This window comes from Microchirus variegatus (genome assembly GCF_963457635.1).
Source record: "Microchirus variegatus genome assembly, chromosome: 9".
NCBI lineage: Eukaryota > Metazoa > Chordata > Actinopteri > Pleuronectiformes > Soleidae > Microchirus > Microchirus variegatus.
Window position 1 is genome coordinate 12,694,219 of NC_139810.1, and position 23,344 is coordinate 12,717,562.

Sequence of the window (23,344 nt, forward strand, 5' to 3'; positions counted from 1 at the left end):
GTGCAACAATATATTGTTTATGGCATTTTATTTCCAACATTAATTTAGAATTGAAAAAAAAATCAACCATATCAGCAAATGCTGCTCATTCAAGTTTTCATTTTCACAATTTTTTAAACTTTGAAATTTGAATACAAGTCCAGATTTGCAATTATATAGCAAGAATATAGCACACATAAGTCAATGTTTCCTTACATCATACTGGCTCTGTAACGAGGGGTTTATTTAGTAAAGGGCATTTTCAATCCAGCACCACGAACAGCACCAAATATCTTATTGTTGATCAAACTTTGCTAACAATTAAACGCATGATTTCACAAGACATTTGCCTGCCTGACAAATTGCTTATATAAATGAAGTTACAGCCATGATAAATAAAGCTTGTATATTGTGAAGCAACAGCATGTTCTGTTCTTCATGTAGAACAGAGGAATTTCATCTGTATTATAGTCATGGTAAAAAAAAAAACACACACAAATGAGCTGAATACACAGCAGGTAGCAGCAGTTGTAAATTTGAGCTTTTTTTTCATAATTGTGCAGTATTTTCATCATCTAAATGAGCCATGTCAGGGACAATGACTTGTTTAATTATGAAAGCCTTTAACAAATTGCATACAACGTATGCTTCGCTTTGAATAGTGGACGTGTCTGGTGAAAGCCGGAAACTACGGTTGCCAACTTCCTGATAACAAAATCAAGAAGGCTACATTATCCCCACACACTACACACTTTCACAGTTGACTAAACGATGATAGTATAGTGTTGTGTAAAAGTTTAAAAATCAATATTATAATAATAATTTTATAATATATATATTTATTATATACTCCCTTTTTTTCGCCTGAGTGTCACCATTTTACCTTTACATCTCACCGCGTCTCCATTGCTAGGATGCACAGCACGCGCAGTGAATCGGACAACCAATTAGAAGTGCCCAATTTTTGTTGGATATGAATGAATGACAGACAGATCTATACAGGTTTCTGACAGTAGGAGGAATCTCCATTGGTGTACTAATATGTAATTTTGCATTCACTTGATTATTAAAAATAAGGAACAAAGTTATCTGTTTTAATACAGAACAAATCCTTATTTTACGGAATGGCTGGCAACCCTACCAGAAACCCGATTTGTTGTCCATGTGCAAAAGTGTGGCTACTTCCTGCTAACACTATTATTTTTACGACATTTGTGGTTGCCAACCTCCACACAGCGAAAACAGTTGCCCTAAAGCTAACACCTAATGTGTATTTATTTTACAAGAATAATATAAACACATTATTTAATTTAAAAAATCCCCCCCCCAAACTGTTTTTGACAAATTATTTTGACAGGAAGTAGCCTGTTTCAACAGGAAGTAGCCCCACTAAGCACAAGGGTAAAACAATTCAAGTGTTTAGGTAGCGACAGAAGCAGCTTTAAGAAACCATCAAAGAAGTTTAGCAAAACATGCTAATGGTGTCCACCACTTTGGGGTCCAGTTTGTCAAACATAAACAAGTCTACTGCTGCCATTACTCCACCAAAACATGATTTGTTTGGCTAAAACGTATGCTAAAATATTAGCATTACCGATTTGATTACATGGTGGCCACACTGCCACTTGGAAAGTGGAACAATTCACAAGTTTCTGCACACAAGAAAAACGGAGGAACAAATACCATAATGCAGCTTGGCAACATGAGACACCCACCCTCATGTGAGTATTCTCTGATTAATCTCAGTGATTGAAAAATAAATCTATTAAATGTGAATGAGTCAGCATAACCTCAATGTGACTCTCTAATTATTAGTAGTGTGTTGTGTGTTTTTGTTGTTGTGTTGCTTGGCAACATTCCCGCGCTCTACACAGGACATAATGAGTTTTATGTCAATTCCGACAATTCTGAGGCAAAGATGGAAGCACAACAGCAACTTTGTGCTAGTTAAGCAAGAACAAAAGCAGCAACCGGTTGAATTTTGTGGCTCAAATCATTAAGAAGCACCCACAACGTTTGAGAAGGTAATTCTACTGCTAAAAAAAAATGGATGTTTAGCAGTTTGATGTGAAAAACGCTTTGTGCAATGGCAGCAGAGGGGTGGGGGTGGTGCTGGATCACTTACAACATGTAGAGGCACTGGCAGTGCTTTGTATTTACTCAAAATTCCTCATGGGGGTGACTGAAATAGCTTTTACTTGGAGAAAGTAGTCTGTAATGTATTGGGTCCACTACACAGCTTTGTGGCTGCAAAGGTTTGCATTTAAAAAAAATATATGGACCCGTGCAGGATTCTGCCTGTGATGACACCTGGTGGTACAGTGTGTATAATAACCTGTGACAGCACAAAACCTCCTCGTAACACCCTGGACGAATCAACTGCTTGTATGAATAATGAAATGATCCCCAGACATCCACAAGCCTTCATGCAGTAGATTGAATCTTGCTTTGTGACCAGAATCCTGGAGGAGGAAGTGGAGGAGGTGGAGTGCACCAGTGGGCGGCTTTTACTGAAGGGTTTTCAGGATGCGACTCTAGTGGCCACCAAGATTTCGATTCTCTCCACTCGTCCAGTCAATCCCGATAAATGTCAGGCTCATGGTCATGAATATGAAACCCAGGGCTGTGAAACACGCCGCCTGAAACCCAAAGGTGTTATTGTACAACAGTCACTACCACAGTTCTACTGTACTTCTAGCTGTCACATCCATTGTCTTCATTTTACTCACCTGAATCTTTGGTCTGGACTTCATGGGCTCCTGGTCAGTGGGGATGATGCGAATGTAAAACAGTCCAGGAAGGATGAATATCAGACTTGGAGCAGTGGTTGCTCCTGGACACAGAAGAAATACATTCTCATTGCACTGTTAAACACAATTTTCCGTTTTAAAGGTCCAGTATGTATGCATGAAGGTGAATTATTTTTTATTTAAAAAGAATACATAATAAATATAATGATGGTTGGGTTTGTTTTCAGTGTACAACTATCACTATACAGGAGGCCATATGGAGGCCACCATGTTGGATCACCATGATTTTACTGGATAAACTAAACACCCTTTGAGCTTTCGTGATACCTGAAGGCTTCCATAGGTTTTGCTACTTGGAAGTGACAGATATTAAGCTGCAACGTAATGACAAGTTTAAGACCAAAACTCTTACCAGGTGTAGCTAACATAGCCTAAGAGGCCCTATGAAGACCTTTCATAATAACCAGTTATTTGGCTGAGGGGCCCCTTTCACATATCAGCGGTGAATAACAATTTTGTGAATATTGGGATGATTTTTGGATAGTAGCCCAAAGGCTTGGGCTTCAGGACCATCTGGTTGGCTTGCTCAATAATCCATCCTTGTGCAGAGGCCACCATAGTTCCCTGTTGCACTTCAGAAAGGGAGAGGTGAGCCAAGGAGATCTCCATTTTGTTGCAATCTGCAGTCTCACCATGTGATGTCACTAATTCTTACACACTGGAGCTTTTAAATAATCGCCCTATGTCAGCTGAGATAGGCACAGCACCCCCCGCGACCCTCCTGTGGAGGATAAAGCGGTAGATAATGGATAGATGGATTACTAGTTTAATTATTCTAATGGGGTTTAATAGGAGCATTGCTTCTAAGTCTAACATCTCACCAATGATGCCAAAGATGTCACGAATGTTCGGAACAAAGATGACCAGCAGGTTGACCGCACACAGCAGAACCACCGCAATGGCAATGTGACGGAGCCAGTGGAAGGGCTTCTCAGGAAACAGCAGCTGCAGGAGGGCACGACGAATCTGACAGAAACACAGGCATAAACCAGGCTGCATGATAGTACTGACACAGTACAGGAATTATCAGCGCAATAAAACCTGGAACTTGTTGGATCCGTGTAATTCCTCCTTGCAACTGACCCTAATTTCATCCAGTATTGACGCTTAGTTTTATTTAAAGCAGAACTATGCCCTAATTTAACACCTTATGAGTCATTGCGATGGTTAAATGGCTTGTTGCGGGAAATCTGGGGGACTGTCTCCCCTCCCCCTACTGCAGGGGTCTCCAACTGGCTGCCTGGGGGCCACATGCGGCCCCCCAATCGATCACATGCGCCCCCCCACATAATATCATGTTATAATGAAAACATGGCCCACGACCTCACCGTCTTTTAAACACAGTGTGTAGCTGAGGCACAGCTGCCAGCAAGGTGAATATAATACTGAATATGTTTGCTACCAATTTTTTTAATAACAATAATAATAGGACATTTGGTCATAATTACGAATGGCAGTGGCCAAAATGGCTCCTTCGCCATCTTCAATTACAGTTGTCCACACTATTATTTATGTAATTTAAAATAAATGTCTGTTTTTGATAGTAATACATTAATGTTGCATCATAAATAGTATTAAGTATACGTGTGATATCATGATGCAATATTGTGAACAGTTGTTTTTTTTCTCCCACTTTTTTTTCTCTAGGCCGGGCCCCTCTTGACCACAATGGATGCGTATTGGCCCCCAGGTCATTTGAGTTTGAGAACCCTGCCCTACTGGGCTGTTAGCTGAAACACAAAAATTACAACTGCATATGGCCAGGATCGGGGGATGGAGGAGGTTAGTGTCAGCAGTGAATTTTTACAACAGTGAGGATAAAGCAGTAGACAATGGATGGCTGTTTATGATATATGTACTATGAACTGTAGGGGGAGCTCCATAGAGAAAAAGGCAAAAAGTATCCAGACCTGCAAATGTCCATTATATCTACGGGTATAATCATTTGCTTTTTCTACTCTTTAATTGTGTTTCTCTCTGTTACTGTTTTTTACTATGACCTGGTCTGAATGTTATGACATTTTTTATATTGCTAGTTTGCAAAAGCAGTTATGTATTCAATTTAGAACAAAAACAAGAATAAAATATATACATACAGTACATACATACATACATAAACATACATACATAGACACACATATGTATGTATATGTATATATACATATACATATATATGTATAAATATAGTGAGAGAGAGAGAGCGTAGGTAAGACGGATAGATAGAGTGTGTGAAAATCTTCTCACAGGAAACAAGACCACAGGTACAGTCAGAGTGACGGCTACTAGAACAGCCAGCCGCACACACAGGATCAGTGTGTCCAGAAGGTCCACCTTACTGTAGGTATGGAGGAGCTCTGCTTCTGTGCCTTCTGCATACACACATACACATACACATACAGAATCTGTGATTTCCCACTGTCATTATTAAAATGTGCTATTTTTGCAACTGAGAGAGAGAGATACTGTCCTCACCGAAGAATGTGAGGTAACCAAACGTGGCAGTGAAGGAGTACATGATGAACATCCCCAGGATGGAAACATTGCCGATATTCTGCATTCTTCTTTTGGTTGGGCTTTGAAGAGACAAGATGGCAGTTGATTTACCAAAATAGTGCATGAGGTCAAACAAAGAAGTGTGGCTATTACTGTAGTATAATTTCAGGGAAGGGTTATACTTATACTGTATTTAAAGAGGCAACAGACAAGAATAACCCTTGGGGTTTATGTTTGATGAGTGTTATAAAGACGCAGCAGTTGCAAGATGTTGAAAAGGACATAGGCACTTTTCCCCAGAGCTGGTGTATCATAATATACGACCATGTGTGTAGATATCAGGTGAAGGCTATTTGATGAGGCATGTGTGCCCCCCCCCCCCAAAAATAAAAGTTTGACTCTATGCCAGCAGTCTCTTAAAGGGTAACTAAATCCCCTCTTGTGAGGCCGACTCCACCCAACGCCTGATTTTGAAAAATGGCAAGAAGTGGGCTGAGAGCTGAATGAGGAAGAAGAGAGAGGGAGGGAGATTGTTGAAAAGGGCAAGTGGCGTGGCGTGGTAGTGAAATCTGGCACTGACTTGCAACTGTGTGGAAAATCCCCACTGAAGAGCTCTGTGAGAGAAGACTCTCAATCACTCAAACCATGCTTCAAGCAGGGGAGAGGGGAAAAAAAGCTTAGTGACAGCTCCAGTGTTTATTAAAAGGTGGAGGAGACTGGGATAATAAGCCTCAAGTTTATTGGACGAGAAGGTAACAAATGCTTGTACCTGTGACGCATGACTGGACTAATGCTGAGTTTACACCGAACGTGATTTGGGATGATTTTGATTAGCTTCTGTCTCTCCAGATCTATGTTACTGTTGTTGTCGTTCAATTCGTGCATCAACACAGGGTCTTAATGTTGTATCGGTGTTTGACTTCATGTCCTGTTTGTGCTGAAATCTGCTCAATTGGAGCTCAATTGGAGCATTTGTGCACAATGTAAATAATTACATGCTGATAGGTCCCAAAAATAAAACAAACAGTACCTGTTGCCCGCTATGTTATTAAAAAAATAAGTACAATAATATTGTGTACCGTGATAAACATTTCAGTCACCATCATAAAATCTGCTGCGCAACATTAAAAATGCAAGAAAGCTTATATAGGTTCAGTTGCTGACATCAAACAACCCTGTCATGCAATTATCTGAATCAAAACAATGCCATTTTGGCAGGAAGTTACTTTGTTCAAACCCATACATATAGATAAGGCAACTGAAAAAAAACTGAAAATGGTGGACAACATTTTACTGTAAACAAAATGAGTCATGTGTCGTCTAGAGCTCTATGTGAAATTCAAGCGTGTAATATCAGTTTCACCAATGTGACAAACATCAGAATCCAGCATATACTCTTACTTGCTCAGTTCAGTGTAGATGGGAAGCACCTCAGGATGACACACAAAGGCAAAGGCCAGGATGGGGATGGTATATGCTGTCTGCAAATTAAGTGACATAGGAACTTCACTTGTGTCATGATCTCTGGACCCTGATGCATTACCCTCCCCATATGACTCTTAATTTGCTAATAGCCAATCAAAAAGGTGGGAACTAAGACATTAAAACAAAACAAGCTGGACAAAGACAAAACTAACAACGCAACTGAAGCTGATATTTGCTAAATAAACACAATCTAAGACAGAATATTAAACTTCCAAATAAAAAAACAACAAATCAAGAGTCTTACAGGGTGTTGGGATCCAGACAATTATGCTGTTATCCTACAATGCATTCACAACAGTTGACATGCAATTTATGTTTTTGTATGTTGAATTCAGGAAATTCATCTCTGACCTCTTGCTTGATGGTGAAGTATTTGGGAGTGCATGTGTCCTCTGGGACGACTGAAATCACAGAGTGGTTACCAAACACTTCCAGAGGGCAAGCGATTTGGAATTTCTTGTAGATGACCTGATGTGACACACAGAAATAGTTTGAGGAAGAAAAAAATCTACATAAAAAGAAAAGAAAAAGCTACTTTTCAATCTATGAATGTATGCACGGAGCATCAAATACATCTCCATAAAGGATCAGACAGCAGAAAAAAAAATTATTTTAGAGTATTTAATGTCAACTCAGCACAGTCTGTACTAGGTTTCACTGGGACTGTCAACATTGTACATTCAAATTTGTTTCTTAAAAAACTTTGGTCAATCAGGTATGGATTTTACTCCTATGCAGACAATCAGTTTGAGTTCTTCACTGTAGATGAGAAAGTACTGAGTAACTCTGTGGACTCACTTCTAAGCTTCACCTGAGTGAAGCGACATAATAGCAATCACAGACAGGTAAAGCAAGGAGTGATCTACCATAAACAATGTTGGGGGGATTGACTGAATATCTTCAAATGAATAACGTGCATGTCATATTTGTTCAAACTAGATTTTTGGCTAAAAAAATGACAGCCCTACTCACCACTATGAGAAAGAAAACCATGCAGGAAAGCGAGAATCCACTGGTGTAACCGAGATATCCTGCAGAATGCAAAAAAAACACAACCCTTTAAACACATCCCGTTTGAGCTCTGCAACTTTGTTGAGTATGATTTCATATCAAGTGACTTACCCAGGTGTTTCATCAGGGCCAGTGGGAGGATGATGCACACAGACACAATCATGATGAGGTAGTTTCCATTCATAAACCAGTTGCTGGGTTCACAAAAAGTAAGACAGTACATTTAAAAAAAAGCAAGGTCAAAAGAAACAGAACTTTTCAGGTAAAGCATTTTTTAAAGTAGACCCTGCGTGTGAATCACTGGTGTTCGTCATTCACATTTACAACACATAATATTATAGTGTTATAAAGTATTTTACTATATAATGTGCAATTTTAGATACTATCAGATTCCTATAGTCAACACCAGTTCACCAATGAAACAGTAAAGCCAAAGTGTTTTTATATAACTATAGAAAAGCAAGCATTCAGCAACTTTTCACCTATGCAAGGACATGCAAACAGCTTAAAGGTGCAGGTTAAGGTCAATAAATAATACAGTGGACTTGCATCACATCTTACAGGGTGAAAGATAAAAAAAAGAAAACATTATAACAGCTACACACAGGTGCACACAACCAGACACATGAGCCCAATCTGAGCATAATGAGTTACACAGATTTGCACCTTCTGTAATGGGCACATATATGAAGTTGATGTTACGTTTCATACATTTGGAGTTTTTAAACAGTACTTACTCCAAGCTGGTCGTCTCGCCAAGAAAGGCTTGGATAACTAATGGTAATTCATATTTCACAATGAACAGGTAGCTGGACATGGCTGCAGGGAAAGAAAACACAGACAGTCTGAAGATGACACAACATGTTTCCATAAACAGTGAAGTCCTACCAGGTAAGACACATCAATTTCATATATTTCACCTCCAATGTTATGTAGTGTTATGATGACAGCTGCCATGATCTTCCCTGGATGACCGAACGCTCTGAGACCAAGCTGCTCGTAGGCACGAATACCTGATAAGACATCAAAAAATTACTTTTACAGATTACTAAACTGCTGTTGCATACAAAAAGAAGAGCATTAAACATACATGGAGACACTAGCCTTCTAAAGTATTAGCACTGAAACACCAAAACAAAAGTGGTGTGTTTCCACATAATTTTATTTTCAGTCTCTGCAAAATGGAAATAGGTAAATAGGTGTAGATGAGTGATTTAGGAGAACTTGCACAATCCCAATATTCTTCTAAAAATCATGGTTTTCACTAGTGGATTACATTATTAATTTGATGCCATTGTCATGTCGATGTGCTGATTGTGTTCAACTGTGGAATTCACATGATATTTCATAATGTATTAATGATAAAAAACTAAACATATTATTATCCTGAGTATGGATACAAATAGAGATAGATATATAGAAAAGAATATTACCTCTAATTAAAGGTGCATTATGTAATAATTCTAAAGCAACATACTGAACTCACCAACAACAACAGTACAGCCAAAATATTTGCATTAAAAATAATATTTTGCAGACTGCAAATCATGTTTATGTTTTGAAATCATGTTTTGGCATGTGGCGCCACCTACCGCCGTCTACCAATCATTGCAGTCAGTAGCGTCTTAGCTGCAGAGCAACCACAGGTTGCCAGTTAGGTCTGAGCTACAATGAAAACGAAACCTAAAGATCTCGGTATTTTCAATTTGAGTGTAGTAACCATTTTTGGCCACATTCTTACATATGGCGCCTTTAACCCTAAACATGAAACATGAAAAGTTACAAAATGTCATGACTGACTTAAGTTCATGAGGATAAATGAATGGGATTCAATGCGGTTGGAACTGTCCGGTGCATTGTGACTCGCATGATTTCTTAATTTCTCAGTTACAACAGGTCTATGGTGTTGTTCTAACGCTACATTCTATGACACTGCTCATGTACACACTTTTAAATACAAACAGGTGACATTCATCATGTTTAAATTACTTTAGATAAGAGTAGACTAGACTTTGTTGAGTGTTAGAGGAGCAGAAAAACAAAATAATTTTACAAAATTAGAATTAGAATAGGGAAATAAAATAAACAAAATAATATGTAATAAGTAAATTAAGTGTACTGTATAAGTAATTCTGAATATAACAAAGCCGTACCCACAACTCCAGCACTGCATAGCAACAGATGGATGGAATAACAGGAAAGACACGCAATGCACATCAACAGGATCCTGCAAAATAAAAGAGATATACGTAGTACGTACATATCATGTCATATCATTACTGTGGCGTCTTATGTGCAGATTTGTTCGGAAGTCATCTAAAAACTATGATTTCCTTTGGAGAAACTAGTTTTAATGAGTGAATAACAAAGACATTTGATCAACGTTCAAAGGTTTTATTTGACTGAGAAGGTCATACAGGATGAACGTGGTGCACTGCTGTTGTATCTTTTGTCGTCTTAAGTCAGCAAATCCCACATGACCTCATAGTACTCATGCTTCCTGAAAGCATCTTAGAGCTCAGATAATCTCAGTTTAAGTCAATGTAGCCATGGAATGAGCCTATTACTATGACAACAACAGTAAACATGAAGGAGATTCCAGTTATGCTGCTGTAAAGTAATGCGTCACCATTTCCACCCAGAAAACAGTCAATCCATGCAGAATTGTCTGAATAAAACCATTACAATAAACAAGACTACAACATTGATAATATCTATGAGTGGCATGAAATAACAAGATTCAAGATGAAAAGATAGTAGAAAGCATTAAAAGTTGAACCCTTTGTTTAAGTGTTGGTGTTCAACATCATTGTGGTGTGTGAAGAGAACAGTTCAGTGCAGGATGACTGGGTTCTCTGATAATCCTGCTCCAACATCTAAACACCAAGATAGAGTGTTGTGCAATATTTGCTATGTGTTTGGTTGTGTTTGCCTGTACGTCTGCGTGTACATCTGCAGTACTCACAGGAAAAGAACGATGCCGGTGTTGGACATGGCGTACGACAGACCCAGAATGCCACTACCCATGATGGCGTTGCTTAGGTTGAACACAGACATTCCAAATGATGTTTTACCCTCAAACTGAAAAAGACATACAGTAAAAAAAAATGACTTTAAAGAGTCTATGATGGAAACTGAATGTTAAACTGAGAGGGATCACCCCACCAAGTTCACCACATTCCAGTTGAGAAGTGGGAGGAAAAAAACATGGCCACAAACGTATCTCAGACTAGCCATTGTTAGCCATTGCCAGCAACATGTCTATGGTCAGAGGCACACTGACTGATTTACTGTGAAACAAATATGTCAGAAGTGGTATTCATGGTGAAAGTAGCAGTGTATGGTGGAAGCCCATGTCGGGGTGCTGTGTTCCATTTGAACGGAAATCGGAATTTTCCGTGGTCACAGGCTTTCCTTCAACGGGAATGCCCCCCTGAACTCGGATTTCCGACTCCGAAACCTGTTAAGTTAGGATTCCAAGATAGCTGTCCCAAACTCTGCTACTTTTTACTGTTCATAGCGCGTATAACCGACCATATATTATTGCTTGGTATTTCTAATAATGGGTAATAATGGCTAGCCTGAGATCTGTTTGCATGTTTTTTTTTTTTTTTTTTTTTTACCTCTCTGGAAAACGGTGAACTCAGATTCAGTTGAGATTCAATGATCTCAGGAATTCTGATGTCCCACTACTGATGCACCGCGTGTATACTTACATCTGTGAACTGAATTCTCTTTGGCGTAACAGTCATGTGCTCGAGGAGGGTTGCTTTCTCTGGTGGGAGTCTGCAACACCGATAATAAAAACACTTTTCAGTTTTAGAATATGAGTATATTTCCTATGATTTTTCCTATATACTGACACAGTACAGTGGGACACGCTAACTGTACTTACCCTCCCTCCAAAGGTACGGCAGCTTCATGGTGGTGATTACCATTTGGCAGCTTCTGCAGTTCCATACTTGTGACAGGTTCTGGAGGCTGTTATCTTCAAATAGAATTTTGCAAGAGGACTAGAAGGAAGGTAACTGAATCTGAGAAAAGAAAGAAACACACAGACACATACAGATCAAAGATTTTTTTTCTTTTTTTTAAATGAATCAAAACGAATATTGAATCCTTGCAGTCTGACCCTCAGCACTCGTTCTTCCTACACTTATATACAGTAAACACTGTAGCACTCAAAACCAGATATGGCCACACGGTGATGCAATGGGTAGCAATGTTGCAGCAACCACCACATCAGATCCTGGGTGGACCAACAAACTGAAATATATATATAGATAACTATATAGATATATATAGATATACGGACAGGCCTGTAAAAAACACCATCCATTCATATTGAGCAGCCCTGTGTACCCCGTCCACCTCTCTCCGTGCACTTTATCGCACATGCTCAGAAGACAATGCCAGAGTTTATGCTTGCTTGCTAAATCCAACGAGTCAGCTAAGAAAAAGGCTGATTCAGAGCGATTCCAAGACCAGAGTGTGAACATCGGTGCTGCGTTTGAACGGTGGCAACAACTGCAAGCCCAGAAAGGGCTGCAAAGTGATGCCATGGTGGCTCTGTTTCTATGGGACAGGGACGTTGACTTGATGTCTTTGTGATATGTTGGGAGTATTTGTTGTTTTGAATCATGGCGTTGTCATCCAAAAAACTTTATCACTGAAAAGTACCGAAAGTTACTGATGCTGCACAGTGCTCATGAATCTGTGTTTGCTGTGACAAAGCTTCAGAGGGAAGTCTGAAGAAAGGGGCTTGGACTTTTGAAATAAAAATGTGGCCTGCACAAACAGTTTTTCCAGGATCTCCAACCCTATCTATAATTGTCTTCTTTTCACCTCTTCACCCCAATTCCTCAAGCTACTTGTGTCTCACTCATCTCCACCACTTCCATTTCCCCGCTACCGTCACATTCGCTCATCCTCCATCTCTTCACTAAACCTCCCCAAATCTCGGGGAAGAAAAGAGGATATTTATGTCCAGGTCCCTCTTTGTTTGTCTTTTACACGTATATGAATGTTGAATGTTTTCTTTGTGAGCTTTTCTCCATCTACAGACTCACCACAAATAAACCTTGAAAGAAAGTAAATGTATGTTTGGAAACTGGTGCTTCTGTTTAACATAAATATGTTAAACTGTGAATTTCCTTCTACAAGGAGCATCTAAGAAGCTTATTTTTAAGCCGCTTTTTAGGACAATATACTGTACTTCCTGTTTTCTTTAATTTAGATTGTTTTGTCCTTTGTTTCTGTTTTATTTTGTACTTATTTCTGCCTTGTTTAGTTTTACTTCCTGTCCTGTTCCCCTCCTGATTCTCTGCCCCGCCCTAATGTGATTCACCTGTGTCTTATTAGCTTCACCTGTGTATGATTATCCCTGCTTCTCTGTGCGCCATTTTCCTCACTTTACCACATTTTTACGCTCCTTATGCTATTATTTCTTATATCTCCTCTGCTTGGATCATTTTATGCCATTTGTGTGTTTGGTTTGTTTTATTAAAGAAAGTTTTTGTTCATTTTTGCAACCTGCATTTGGCTCCTCCGCTGTGTAAAATGTGACACTCGCGTTGTTATTATGGATCCATTAAACAGCGTCAAGTAAGAGAAGAAAAGGATGTTTTCACAATCACTTCAGTCATTGTGTTTAACCCCAGGTCATCAGTATCAAAGTACATGTCTGAGCTATGAGCACACAGCTCTTCATGTTTGGTTTGAATGTACCAAAAAACAAGCACTGCTCTATCAACCACACACACACATACACAGTGCAGGTCACATTGAAAACATTTGCTTTTAGTTGATTATGTCTTGTAATAGGTGTAGCATTAAAAACTGACACAATTTATTTATTTATTTAAAAAAATAATAATAAAAAAAATGCAATTTCAGCAAAAAATTATGAACTAATTATTTCAACTGTGTGGTAATACCTTTGCAAAATGTATTTTTAAAGCTGCAGTATCTAACTTTTGGTGATTTATTTATTTATTGTTGATGTAATTTGGTCTCTTTCGTCTTTATGAACAAAAATGACGTGACATTATTAATATTCTGCTTCTCTTACTGACTGAGGGAGCGTTTGTATGTATACAGCAGTGGTGCAGAGGTTTTTTTGAGCAATAGAACTTCTGCACTTCACTTCTGAAACTTATTTTTTCTGAAACGTTTTTTGTGTTGTTTTTTTTTTTTCCATGTTTGCAACCATTTCACTTTATTGGTACTATGTTGCTGTTCCACCTGTCTTCACATAAAAAACAATCACTTCCTGTGTGCAGTGTGGAAAATGTCACCAGGTGACATTAGATCTGAACATTGATTTAATGATATACAGATGTGTGCAGCTGTACGGCTTGATCAGTGTTATGTGAACAGACATGTTTATGTTAAAAAGTTACACACACTACAGTTTTTGACTTGTTCATGAGATCTAGCTTACCAGACTGCAAACTCTTTAAATATAGTGTTTTATATTAGTATAGTTAATTTGTTTTTGTCATCAAATTAGTTAGTCAAATCTAAAAAGCAAGTTGCGTCTGTGTGTCTGTCTGTGACGGGCATATCATGCTGACCGTTAGTGAGATCACCCTAAGATTTTGAACATGGGTTGAGCATGGTCCGATGGTGTGCATCCTTGATAATAATAAGAATAACATTTTTTTGATGATTTATCACGCTAGACCAGGCAGGCAGCGGCTCATCTACGATTAGCATTAGCATTGGGCTAACATAATACAAACACTTTACAACCTCATTAGCACAGCGCAAATGTTTTAATGTTCGATTACCATTAGCGTAGCTAGCTGTTGTGACTGTCAGCCACGCCAGTGCACAGTGTTTGTATTATGTTAGCCTTTACGTTCCTTATCATGCTTTACCATAATTGAAAAATCTTCTTCAGCTCCGACTACAGGGATACATACTTCCTACGGGCACTGCACTAGTAGATTCAAATTTTGCTTGGTGGGCAAAAAATATTACCCCAAAGCCCATGACTGAAAAGTACCAGCACAGCTCTATCTATTGATAAGATGAATGAGTAAAGCCTGTAAAATTCCAGTTGTGGATATGTTTGCCCTGTGGGCCCCAGAAATGACAGACCGTCTGATAACAGCTGAGAATGACCTCCCTCCTCAAACATGACTGAGTCTTGAAACATTGACATTTTGTACAGTAGATGTAACCTGGACTGGATTTGTAGTCTCTGGGTGATGTTTCAGACCAGTGTTTCTCAAACTTTTTATATAATTATTATTATTATTATTATTATTATTATAATGAACAGGTAAACCAGTCATGCATTTTTTGTTTTTCATTACCCCATTTATGAGCCGCTTATATTTATATCAACACTTGGGTCAGTTCTGGGGACCAACGTGTTTTTACAATAGACCACAATGGACAAACTAAATATACTGTATTTGCTGCTATACACAGTTTCTCCAAAAGTCTTTGAAGGGTAGTGTGTGGTGAAGGATACTAAAAGGTCCGTCAATATTATTATTTCAGTGTATGGTTTGATGCACATGAATAAATTATAAGGAAAAAGGCTGGAATAAATTCTGCTCATTTATTTTTAGTTCATTTCTGTTTGTTCATTCTAACATTATTTGTCACACATAATCTGAATTTATGATCTTCCGTGCTGTGTTTCAACGTGTTAAAAAATCATACATAGTCTGATTAAGGGTTTAAATTCCTGACTGTTTGCCCTCGGGGAGCAATTAAAGACACATATATATATATCACAAAACAAGTCACTTATGTTCAAAACGAGTCAGAAATAAAAATAGAGTAAAAAATAAATAACATACAGGCAGTATCTACATATGCTGCAAATGGTTTGTGGTGTGCAGCAGCATGGTCAGTGCAATCTTCCAGGAATAGAATAAAAAAAATAAATGTGCTGACAATATTAAGATGACGTGTAAATTGAGGTGGTTTTTCAATGAATAATACATGTAGCAGCGTGGTTAGCGCAAAGCCCATCAGCTCATTATTACAAGCCATCATAACTGACACATAATACGTGACAAGTATAAATTGTTTTTTCCCATTCAGGAACAAAACAATCAACGTTCTTTTTCAATTTAACAATGAGCGCAGAGTAGATGCAAAGTCAAACTGTTTAACGTGGCCGTCTGCCCGCCTGACACAATCAGATTTTGTGATGCAGGTTCACCCACCCTTTCTCTGCACCAATCACACTCAAGGCCACGGCCACGCTTTTTACTCAAATATAGCAAACAGAAAGTTGTATTAATGACATGTGCTGTGCTGTGCTGCCACTACCATAGTAATGTGTGAAAAGTTACAGTATACGCAGTGTTAAACACCAATATGTCTCGAAGTTAATATCAAATATTCTGAACATATGACACTGTTTTTAAGTAAGATAAAGTTAGATATCACTAAAGATAAATCAATATGTGAAGTGGTGAAATGTTCAGATGTAGAAGAGGCAGTTAAACTGGTTTAAAAATGATGATTTGAACAAACATATTTATGCAAAGGTTTTTATTTTAGTACTTTTATTATAAAGAGGATGGATGGGAAATAGGTATGTGTGGATGATTCTGTTGCTTTTTTGTCACGTTTGTGGATATTTTAAAATAGTTCTGTGAATTTGTGTTTTGAAATAAGAAACCTTGACTTTTTCTTCAGTTTGAAATAACGTGATATATGAATAAAGCGGACTTGCATCTTCAATAAAAACGAAACAAACATAAAAAACAATCCCTATCAGAATCAGAATCAGAAATTGCTTTCATTAAATATTAACTAAGGTAAAATATACAAAAAAAGTATGTATTTTAATAACTTAATTCAATAACTGAATAAATCATTACCAATAAACGGCACATAATAAGTATTAAGGGAACCGTGTATAATTGCTGAAATGTGCAACTGCAGCACAATTATACACAAAAGCACATTTATATTGCAGAAGCATGTTGTTGCATATAGTTTTATTTAACCATATTGAAATCAATTTGTTTAAGGGGGGACTTGGCCAAGCCAGTTCACTATAACAAAGGTACTTTATCGTAAAAATAATCAATCAAACAAACAAGCAAACACAAAAACAGTGTTTGAGCAGTGAGCAGCAGAGGAGGAAGCTGCTCCACCAAGTTCTAGGAAATCCTAGAGCAACTACAGTGGAACAGGAATCACAACAGTGTATGACCTGCATATGAACAGTTAAATCAATTACGTTTAATCAGTAACAAGTCAAGTTATTCTCGTTCAGAGCCGGAGAAGCTTCTTGGATGAGAGGTGAAATGTCTTCCAAGAAATCGAATCTAAAGTCCAGTTCCAACGAATTAAATGACATTTGAAGAACTATGACCTCAATGGATAAGAATCTACACAGAAATACATTTCTGTTTGTTTCCCTGTGCAAAATTAATACACATTTATGCAGCAAAATGACTTCAGTGCCACACAAAATCTCTTAACGCTAGCCCCTAAATGTGCCTGCAGATTCAGCAAAATTGGTAAATAGACTGAACAAACTTTTGCTCTTCTACCAGTCCGTTATTCCTCCTGTCTAAACTTTCTCCAGTGGTCAAACCACGTGGCACCACCGTTATTCCAACTCCAAAATAACAGAGTGACTTACCTCCAGAAGACAGTCCCGGGTGACTCTGAAGCAGTGGAAAAACCTGTGTGGTGAAGTCCAGATTACAGGAGGTGATAGTTTGGGGCAGGGGAAGATAAAAAAGCTACTGGCTCGGTTTTTTTTGGAGGCCAGCAGAGAAGCACAGACTGTCCCGGGGAGAGGTGGGGAAGAGGAAACCAAAAGTGGGAGCAGGCAGTGAAGAGGGAGGGCTGCTGAAACCCAACAGTTTCAAGTTTCTTGTGATGTCACACGTGTTGGGATGGCTGTGTGGGGAGTTCTCTGGGCTCCTGCTTACAGTACACACTGGGCCTGTTAAACTGTTTCAGCTCTGTTTCCACTCTGTGTTTGAGGAACGAGGGGGCGGGCGGGCGGGCGGGGGGAGATATGTTGAGATGATCAGCACATGGTTACATAAGAGGCTGCAGCTGCTGGTGGGCAACTGTACTATTAGATGCAAACAGGAGAAGGTTCTTCTGCTTCTGTTAGATCACGTTCCACAGAACGGTGAATATAAACCACTGTCCAAGGCAGAATGAGTCTTTAAGCTACATATAGTCCAGCAAAAACACATTACTGTGGATGTTTCGGGAGTTAAATGCAGTGTGTGTTTATATTCTTACTGCATGGATGTTCTACAAATTGACCTCAGCTATGGTCCAAGTGCAGCTGTGGAGCTCAGTAACAGTTTACGCTTACACAAACCACAAAAATATCATTCCACATCACAGGTCTGTCACCGTGGGATAAAAAAAAAAAACCCAACCCTATACTCCACAAAAAAAAAAAAAGGGAAAACTTATTTTCTCACAGCTCCTCCATCTTCACACCTTGTCCCGAGCAAACAACCCAGAGGTGTCAATCTCAAATGACCTGGAGGTCAACGGGTGTCCAGTCTGTCTGGTCAACGAGGCCGGCCTTGAGGAAAAAAAAAAGTGGAAAAAAACAACTGTTCAGTAGCGTGCGAGCAATATGAGTTCAAAATTCTAACCTAATAATCCACCATAATATCGCAATCTAACACATTCGTGATGCTATTATGCAGAATTTCAAAGTAAAAGTGCTTGTTTTGATACGGAATGGTGTTTCACAATAAAAGCATATTGATGATGCAAAATAATCATTTAAATTATCAATTTAAAGGGACACTGTGGAGTATTTATGGGTTTATATCACCCAAAATCCACTTTTTTTTATACATATTATGTGCTCCTGCATTGTCTAGTCGCTGTATAATAATTTTTGTTTCATTTTCGTAGTGTTTCAAAAAGTCATGTAAAATAACATGGTCGCGGGCCGCGGTTGCATTGTCACTGTAAGCAACGAGACGCCATGTTTCTACGGGAGCCTGTAAGGACAAACGCGAGAGAACAAATCAAGCGTCTCTTAACTTTTAGCGCAAGTCCCGCCTCCACTCTCTCCGCTTCGTCTGCTACAGCCGGGGTAGCTCGCCCTCTCCCTCGCCTCACGAACCTCATCTGCTGACACGGAGAAAGATGACGAGGACGACATTTGACCAGCTGCGGATACCGTAGCGCTCAGGGAAGGGAGGGGGTGAGCAGAGGAGCAGTTCTTTGATGTAAATTTCAGCCTCTCCTCTAGATGTCACTATAAGCTACTTACTTCACCTTTAAATGTGGTTTAGAAATAAAGTTGACTGGACTTTTGAGCCAAACGCGATGGTTGTGTTTAGAATTTATAACATTACATCCATTACATTACAATTTTAATTAAAAAATTACAAGCGCAATTGAACACTTTATCCATCCATATGTCAAATGTAATTCTAAAAAATTTGAACACAAACTGCATCATTTAGACACTTTGAAACACTTTATTTATGTATACACACTTGAATATGCATCATGGCTTCATGAACACTTGAGGGTAATATGTTTTGACTCCATAACATCACTTTTGATTTGATAGTTCGCAAGACATTTATTTTTCTTTCGTTCAATTTTATTCCACATGAAAATGCACTGAATTCTGAAGATGTGAAGCTCATGCACGACAGCGACAAGCCTGCAAAAGTTTAAGTGAGGGGTTTCCGATACCCTGCATATTTTACACGTTTCCCTGCTGCTCCATCACATCTGATTCTAATGGTCGTCTTAAATATGACAGATCTCTGACAGAAGCAGATCTCTGAATTGCATCATTAGAACATTCTGAAATCGCAGCAGCCCGATTACCAAATACTCCCGGTCACATTGTACCTGTGTGAACTGAAAGACGTCTACACCTCACCAAAACAGTGTATGTATTTAAAAAAAAAAAACGTAACACTTAACAGTGATGCTCAGTAAGACATAGGCATACAGAGTTTTCTGTGAAGAATGAGATTTCTACAAACCTCTGAACACAAATTGCACCATTCAGCTAACTTGAATTCACAATACAACACAATGAATACTAATTAGTCTCACACACGTTGCATCTGTGCAAACACCTCAGTCATGAGTATAAAAGTGACATGCAGGTGTGTAAATGCTATTTGGGGACAAATACAAACCTTACACTTATGTCCACATACTTTATATACACACACACTATATATACTTGTAATGGTAGCATTTATTACCAGTGTTATTGATGCTCTGTAAGACATAAGAATAAAATAACCGTGTGTGTTGTTGTGGTGAAGGGAACAAGTTTTGAAAAGATAATATGATTGTTATGTTTCATTTCGCATTAGTTAAACTACTTTCACCAGTGTGTGTGTGTGTGTGTGTGCTTAGAGTTTTCTTTTTATAAATGTGTTAAACAGTTTGGGGGAAACTGAACTATGTTTAAATAAGAATTTAAAACATCATTGATGTTGTGGTCATAGAGCATGGTTTAAACAATTTGTTTGTGTGTGTGTCACATCTGTCTCAAGTTTCTCATTTGATTTGTCATGTGTTACATACTCACCACTTTCTCTCATTGAGGTCACCTTCACTTCCTGGGGTCCGTTTCACAAAGCAGGTTTTAGTGAAAACTCTGAGTCTGTTAACCCTGAAATGAGGGAAACTCTGAGTTTTGTGTGCAGCATTACTGCGCAGAGAATTAAATATTCAACAGGAGGTGATTATCAGACCGCGCATTGATGTTCTTGCATTTCCAGACACTTTTCTTTTTGAGCGACACCGTTTCACGTCGCAGTCCATCATTTACGTTCACAACCTGATCCGTCCTCATATTTCCAACATTACCAACCGAAGTCATGCTCTCACATCACAGCAGATATTGTGTGTTGCGCTGCGTTTTTTTTTCTAATGGGAGTTTTTTATACAACGTCGGAGATGCAGAACATTTGAGCAAGGCAAAGTGCAGAAGGTTCAGAGCGGTCAGAAAAGTCTGCCTCGCTCTGAAAGAACTATTGCCCATCTTTGTTACTTTCCCTGGCCATAAACCCGTCAGAGCCATCAAAGAGGAGTTCCACAGGATTGCAGGTGAATGATGTAGAGATACATTAAATGAATATTAAATAATATTCTGTTCATGACATTGTGCTGCAACCTCAGACTGGGATTATTGATTTTAATTTCTTTCAGGATTTCCCAGTGTTATTGGCTGCATTGATGGAACACACATTCCCATCACGGCTCCGTCAGTCAATGAAGCAGATTATGTAAACAGGAAGTCCATTCACAGCATAAATGTGCAGGTACATGTGGATTGACTACTGTTTCAAAATGTTAGACTGCATCATAGTTCAACATCTGTCATTCTCTGCACTGCCCAGATCGTATGTGATGCTACATACATAATCTCTAACCTGGAGGCCAAGTGGCCTGGGTCTGTTCATGACTCAAGAATGTATCGTGAGTCTAACCTGAGCAACAAACTGCAGCGTGGTAAGCAGCCTAAAGATTTGCACAATACTGTATAATTCACTTGTCTCCCTCCTTTTAATATACTCTAAGGTATCCACTATACATTACAGGAGAGTTTGATGGACATCTGCTGGGTGACAGGGGTTACCCATGTCAACTCAGACTGCTGACCCCTTACCCTGACCCTGAACCAGGGTTTTATGAATAGGCTTTCAAATACATATAGGTCTAGGCATATTACATTTTATAAAAGCACTTGTGTTCTGAGGTGTGAGCTCAGAGGATGAGCTTCCTCCAGGGATTCCCTCAGCCACTGGCCTTCCTAAATTCTGGCTTAGGGCCAGCTCCTCTGCCTCTGTTAGAGGTGGCGGTGCTGGGCCACCGACGGTTTTTACGGGCATCGGCTTTCTTTCTGTTGGCTGAGTAGAAGTCTGTGTTAGTTTAAATAGGCTTAATTATTTAACAGAACATGATATAGATGAGAAGTAATTTATGTGTGAAAACATCATTATGTTGGGGATAAAACTACTGTACAGTCAAACAGCCACTTGATATTTACCTTACAATGTAAAACATGATCAAAATGAGGTACCCGCATGAGATTATACCGAGGTCTTACCTGTTTGAACAATGTTTTTATGTTTCATTTTAAGCTGCTGCCAAGTGCGCTTCTCCCCCGCGGGATTACACCTAAATTAAATAAATTAATAGTCTACAACTCAAGCAGTTTCCCGCTGTAATATTATTGTGATTGCAAAGGACGACATTTAAACTTACGCATTGACTCGAGCAGCAATGTTCTCCCACGCCGTCTCCCTCTCTTTTGCTGCTGCAGCGGTGTTACACTTTCTTCTAAAAACATGCTCAAACTCACCGTATGAGCGCATTAAGATTTCTAACTCCAGCGGGCGTGAAGAACAGCTATGTTTGTATGTAAACTGCTATTAAAGTCATTGCTGATCAAATTTGGGTGTTCACATTCGTGAAAACGAATGCTTTCTCAAATACCTTTTTGTACAGAAAATGCCATATTTGTGAGAGTGTATTTGTCAGAATTGAAGTGGAAGATATGTCTTATGCACGATGCTCCCCTCCACTGTTTGATATTGCCACACTGTTTATGCAGGTTGAAGGCAAACATTTGAAAGCACAGTTGCAAAAAGAAGTCAATTCGAATGGAGGGCTACAGGAAAACGTCACTTCATTTTAACATCAGTGAACATTTTCCTGAGTTAGGCTTCATAATCACTAGTTTTGGCAGTTCTTCAATAGGACATGATGTCAGTTTTGTAAATTATGTTCCAATTTGAAAGGGAAAATAGAAGATAAAATATGGCACGCCATGTGAGTGCACACCAGTTTGATTGACAGCTGGTAACGTGAACATATTGGAAGTCAGAATTCACAATCACATTTCTGTGTTAGGCCTGGTAACCTGTAAGCCCATACACAAATGCTTTAATATTGCAATCTGTGCCACAGGAAGTCAATGGTTTATCTGTGTAACTGCAACACAAGTCATCAGAAAGACATTAAAAGCAAAATCATGCAGTGCATAACTCTGTTATTGCCAGTGATATTTTTCACACACATGCAGCTGCTGACTCCTGCGTTGCTCTGGGGGAATTTCACATACGTCCACTCAATTTCAGAGTCTAAAGAGTTTGTTTTTTCAATTTTGGAGGTAAAAAGAAAGTGGATTTTGCAACATATATAAACATATATAAACTGAGTAAAAAAAGATGTATCATATCAACTATGTATTGACAATCAATAAATAAAAACATTATGTGTCATGCTTGTGTCTTCTTTTGTCTCTGCTCACTCCCCCCCCTCCCTTCCATGTTCTCTTGATGATGAGCCTCATCCAGTTCACCTGTGTCTGATTTGCCACACCTGATTTCTGTTCTCCACTCACCTTCCTCCCTACTTAAGCCTGCCCTGCCCAGTGTGTCTTTGACAGATTGTCTCTCTGTTCTGCGTGAAGTGTTTTGTGAGTTAATTGCTCGGTCTGCCCTGATTCTGGATTCTTGTTTTCTAAATGATTTGTCCCTCTGCCTGCCTGGTCCATCCTGTTAAATAAATCCTGCCTTTTTTTTTTGAACAAAACAAAACAATGAACA

General features: G+C 38.9%; 1 protein-coding gene across 2 annotated transcripts; it reads right to left on the reverse strand.

Annotated features, from left to right (window-relative positions):
* Positions 1 to 11: 11 nt before the first annotated feature.
* LOC310931912 (sodium-coupled neutral amino acid transporter 3-like) lies at positions 12 to 17,549 on the reverse strand. 2 transcript variants are annotated; one of them, XR_014592931.1, is made up of 17 exons: positions 17,404 to 17,549; positions 11,674 to 11,812; positions 11,495 to 11,564; positions 10,744 to 10,859; positions 9,932 to 10,005; positions 8,699 to 8,791; positions 8,516 to 8,597; positions 7,890 to 7,972; positions 7,740 to 7,798; positions 7,119 to 7,235; positions 6,684 to 6,763; positions 5,262 to 5,362; positions 5,034 to 5,158; positions 3,611 to 3,755; positions 3,445 to 3,510; positions 2,709 to 2,812; positions 2,586 to 2,618 (listed from the first exon to the last, which is right to left on the reverse strand). XR_014592931.1 is itself a non-coding variant. In XM_083895156.1 (16 exons), the coding sequence occupies exons 2-16, from the start codon at positions 11,736 to 11,738 to the stop codon at positions 2,514 to 2,516; spliced, it is 1,419 nt and encodes a 472-aa protein (XP_083751282.1). In that variant the 5' UTR covers positions 11,739 to 11,812; positions 17,404 to 17,549; the 3' UTR covers positions 12 to 2,513. The 2 variants fall into 2 exon arrangements, 1 of the variants encoding a protein (XP_083751282.1); XM_083895156.1 differs by lacking the exon at positions 3,445 to 3,510 and having other exon boundaries at positions 12 to 2,618.
* Between the last annotated feature and the right edge of the window lie 5,795 nt (positions 17,550 to 23,344).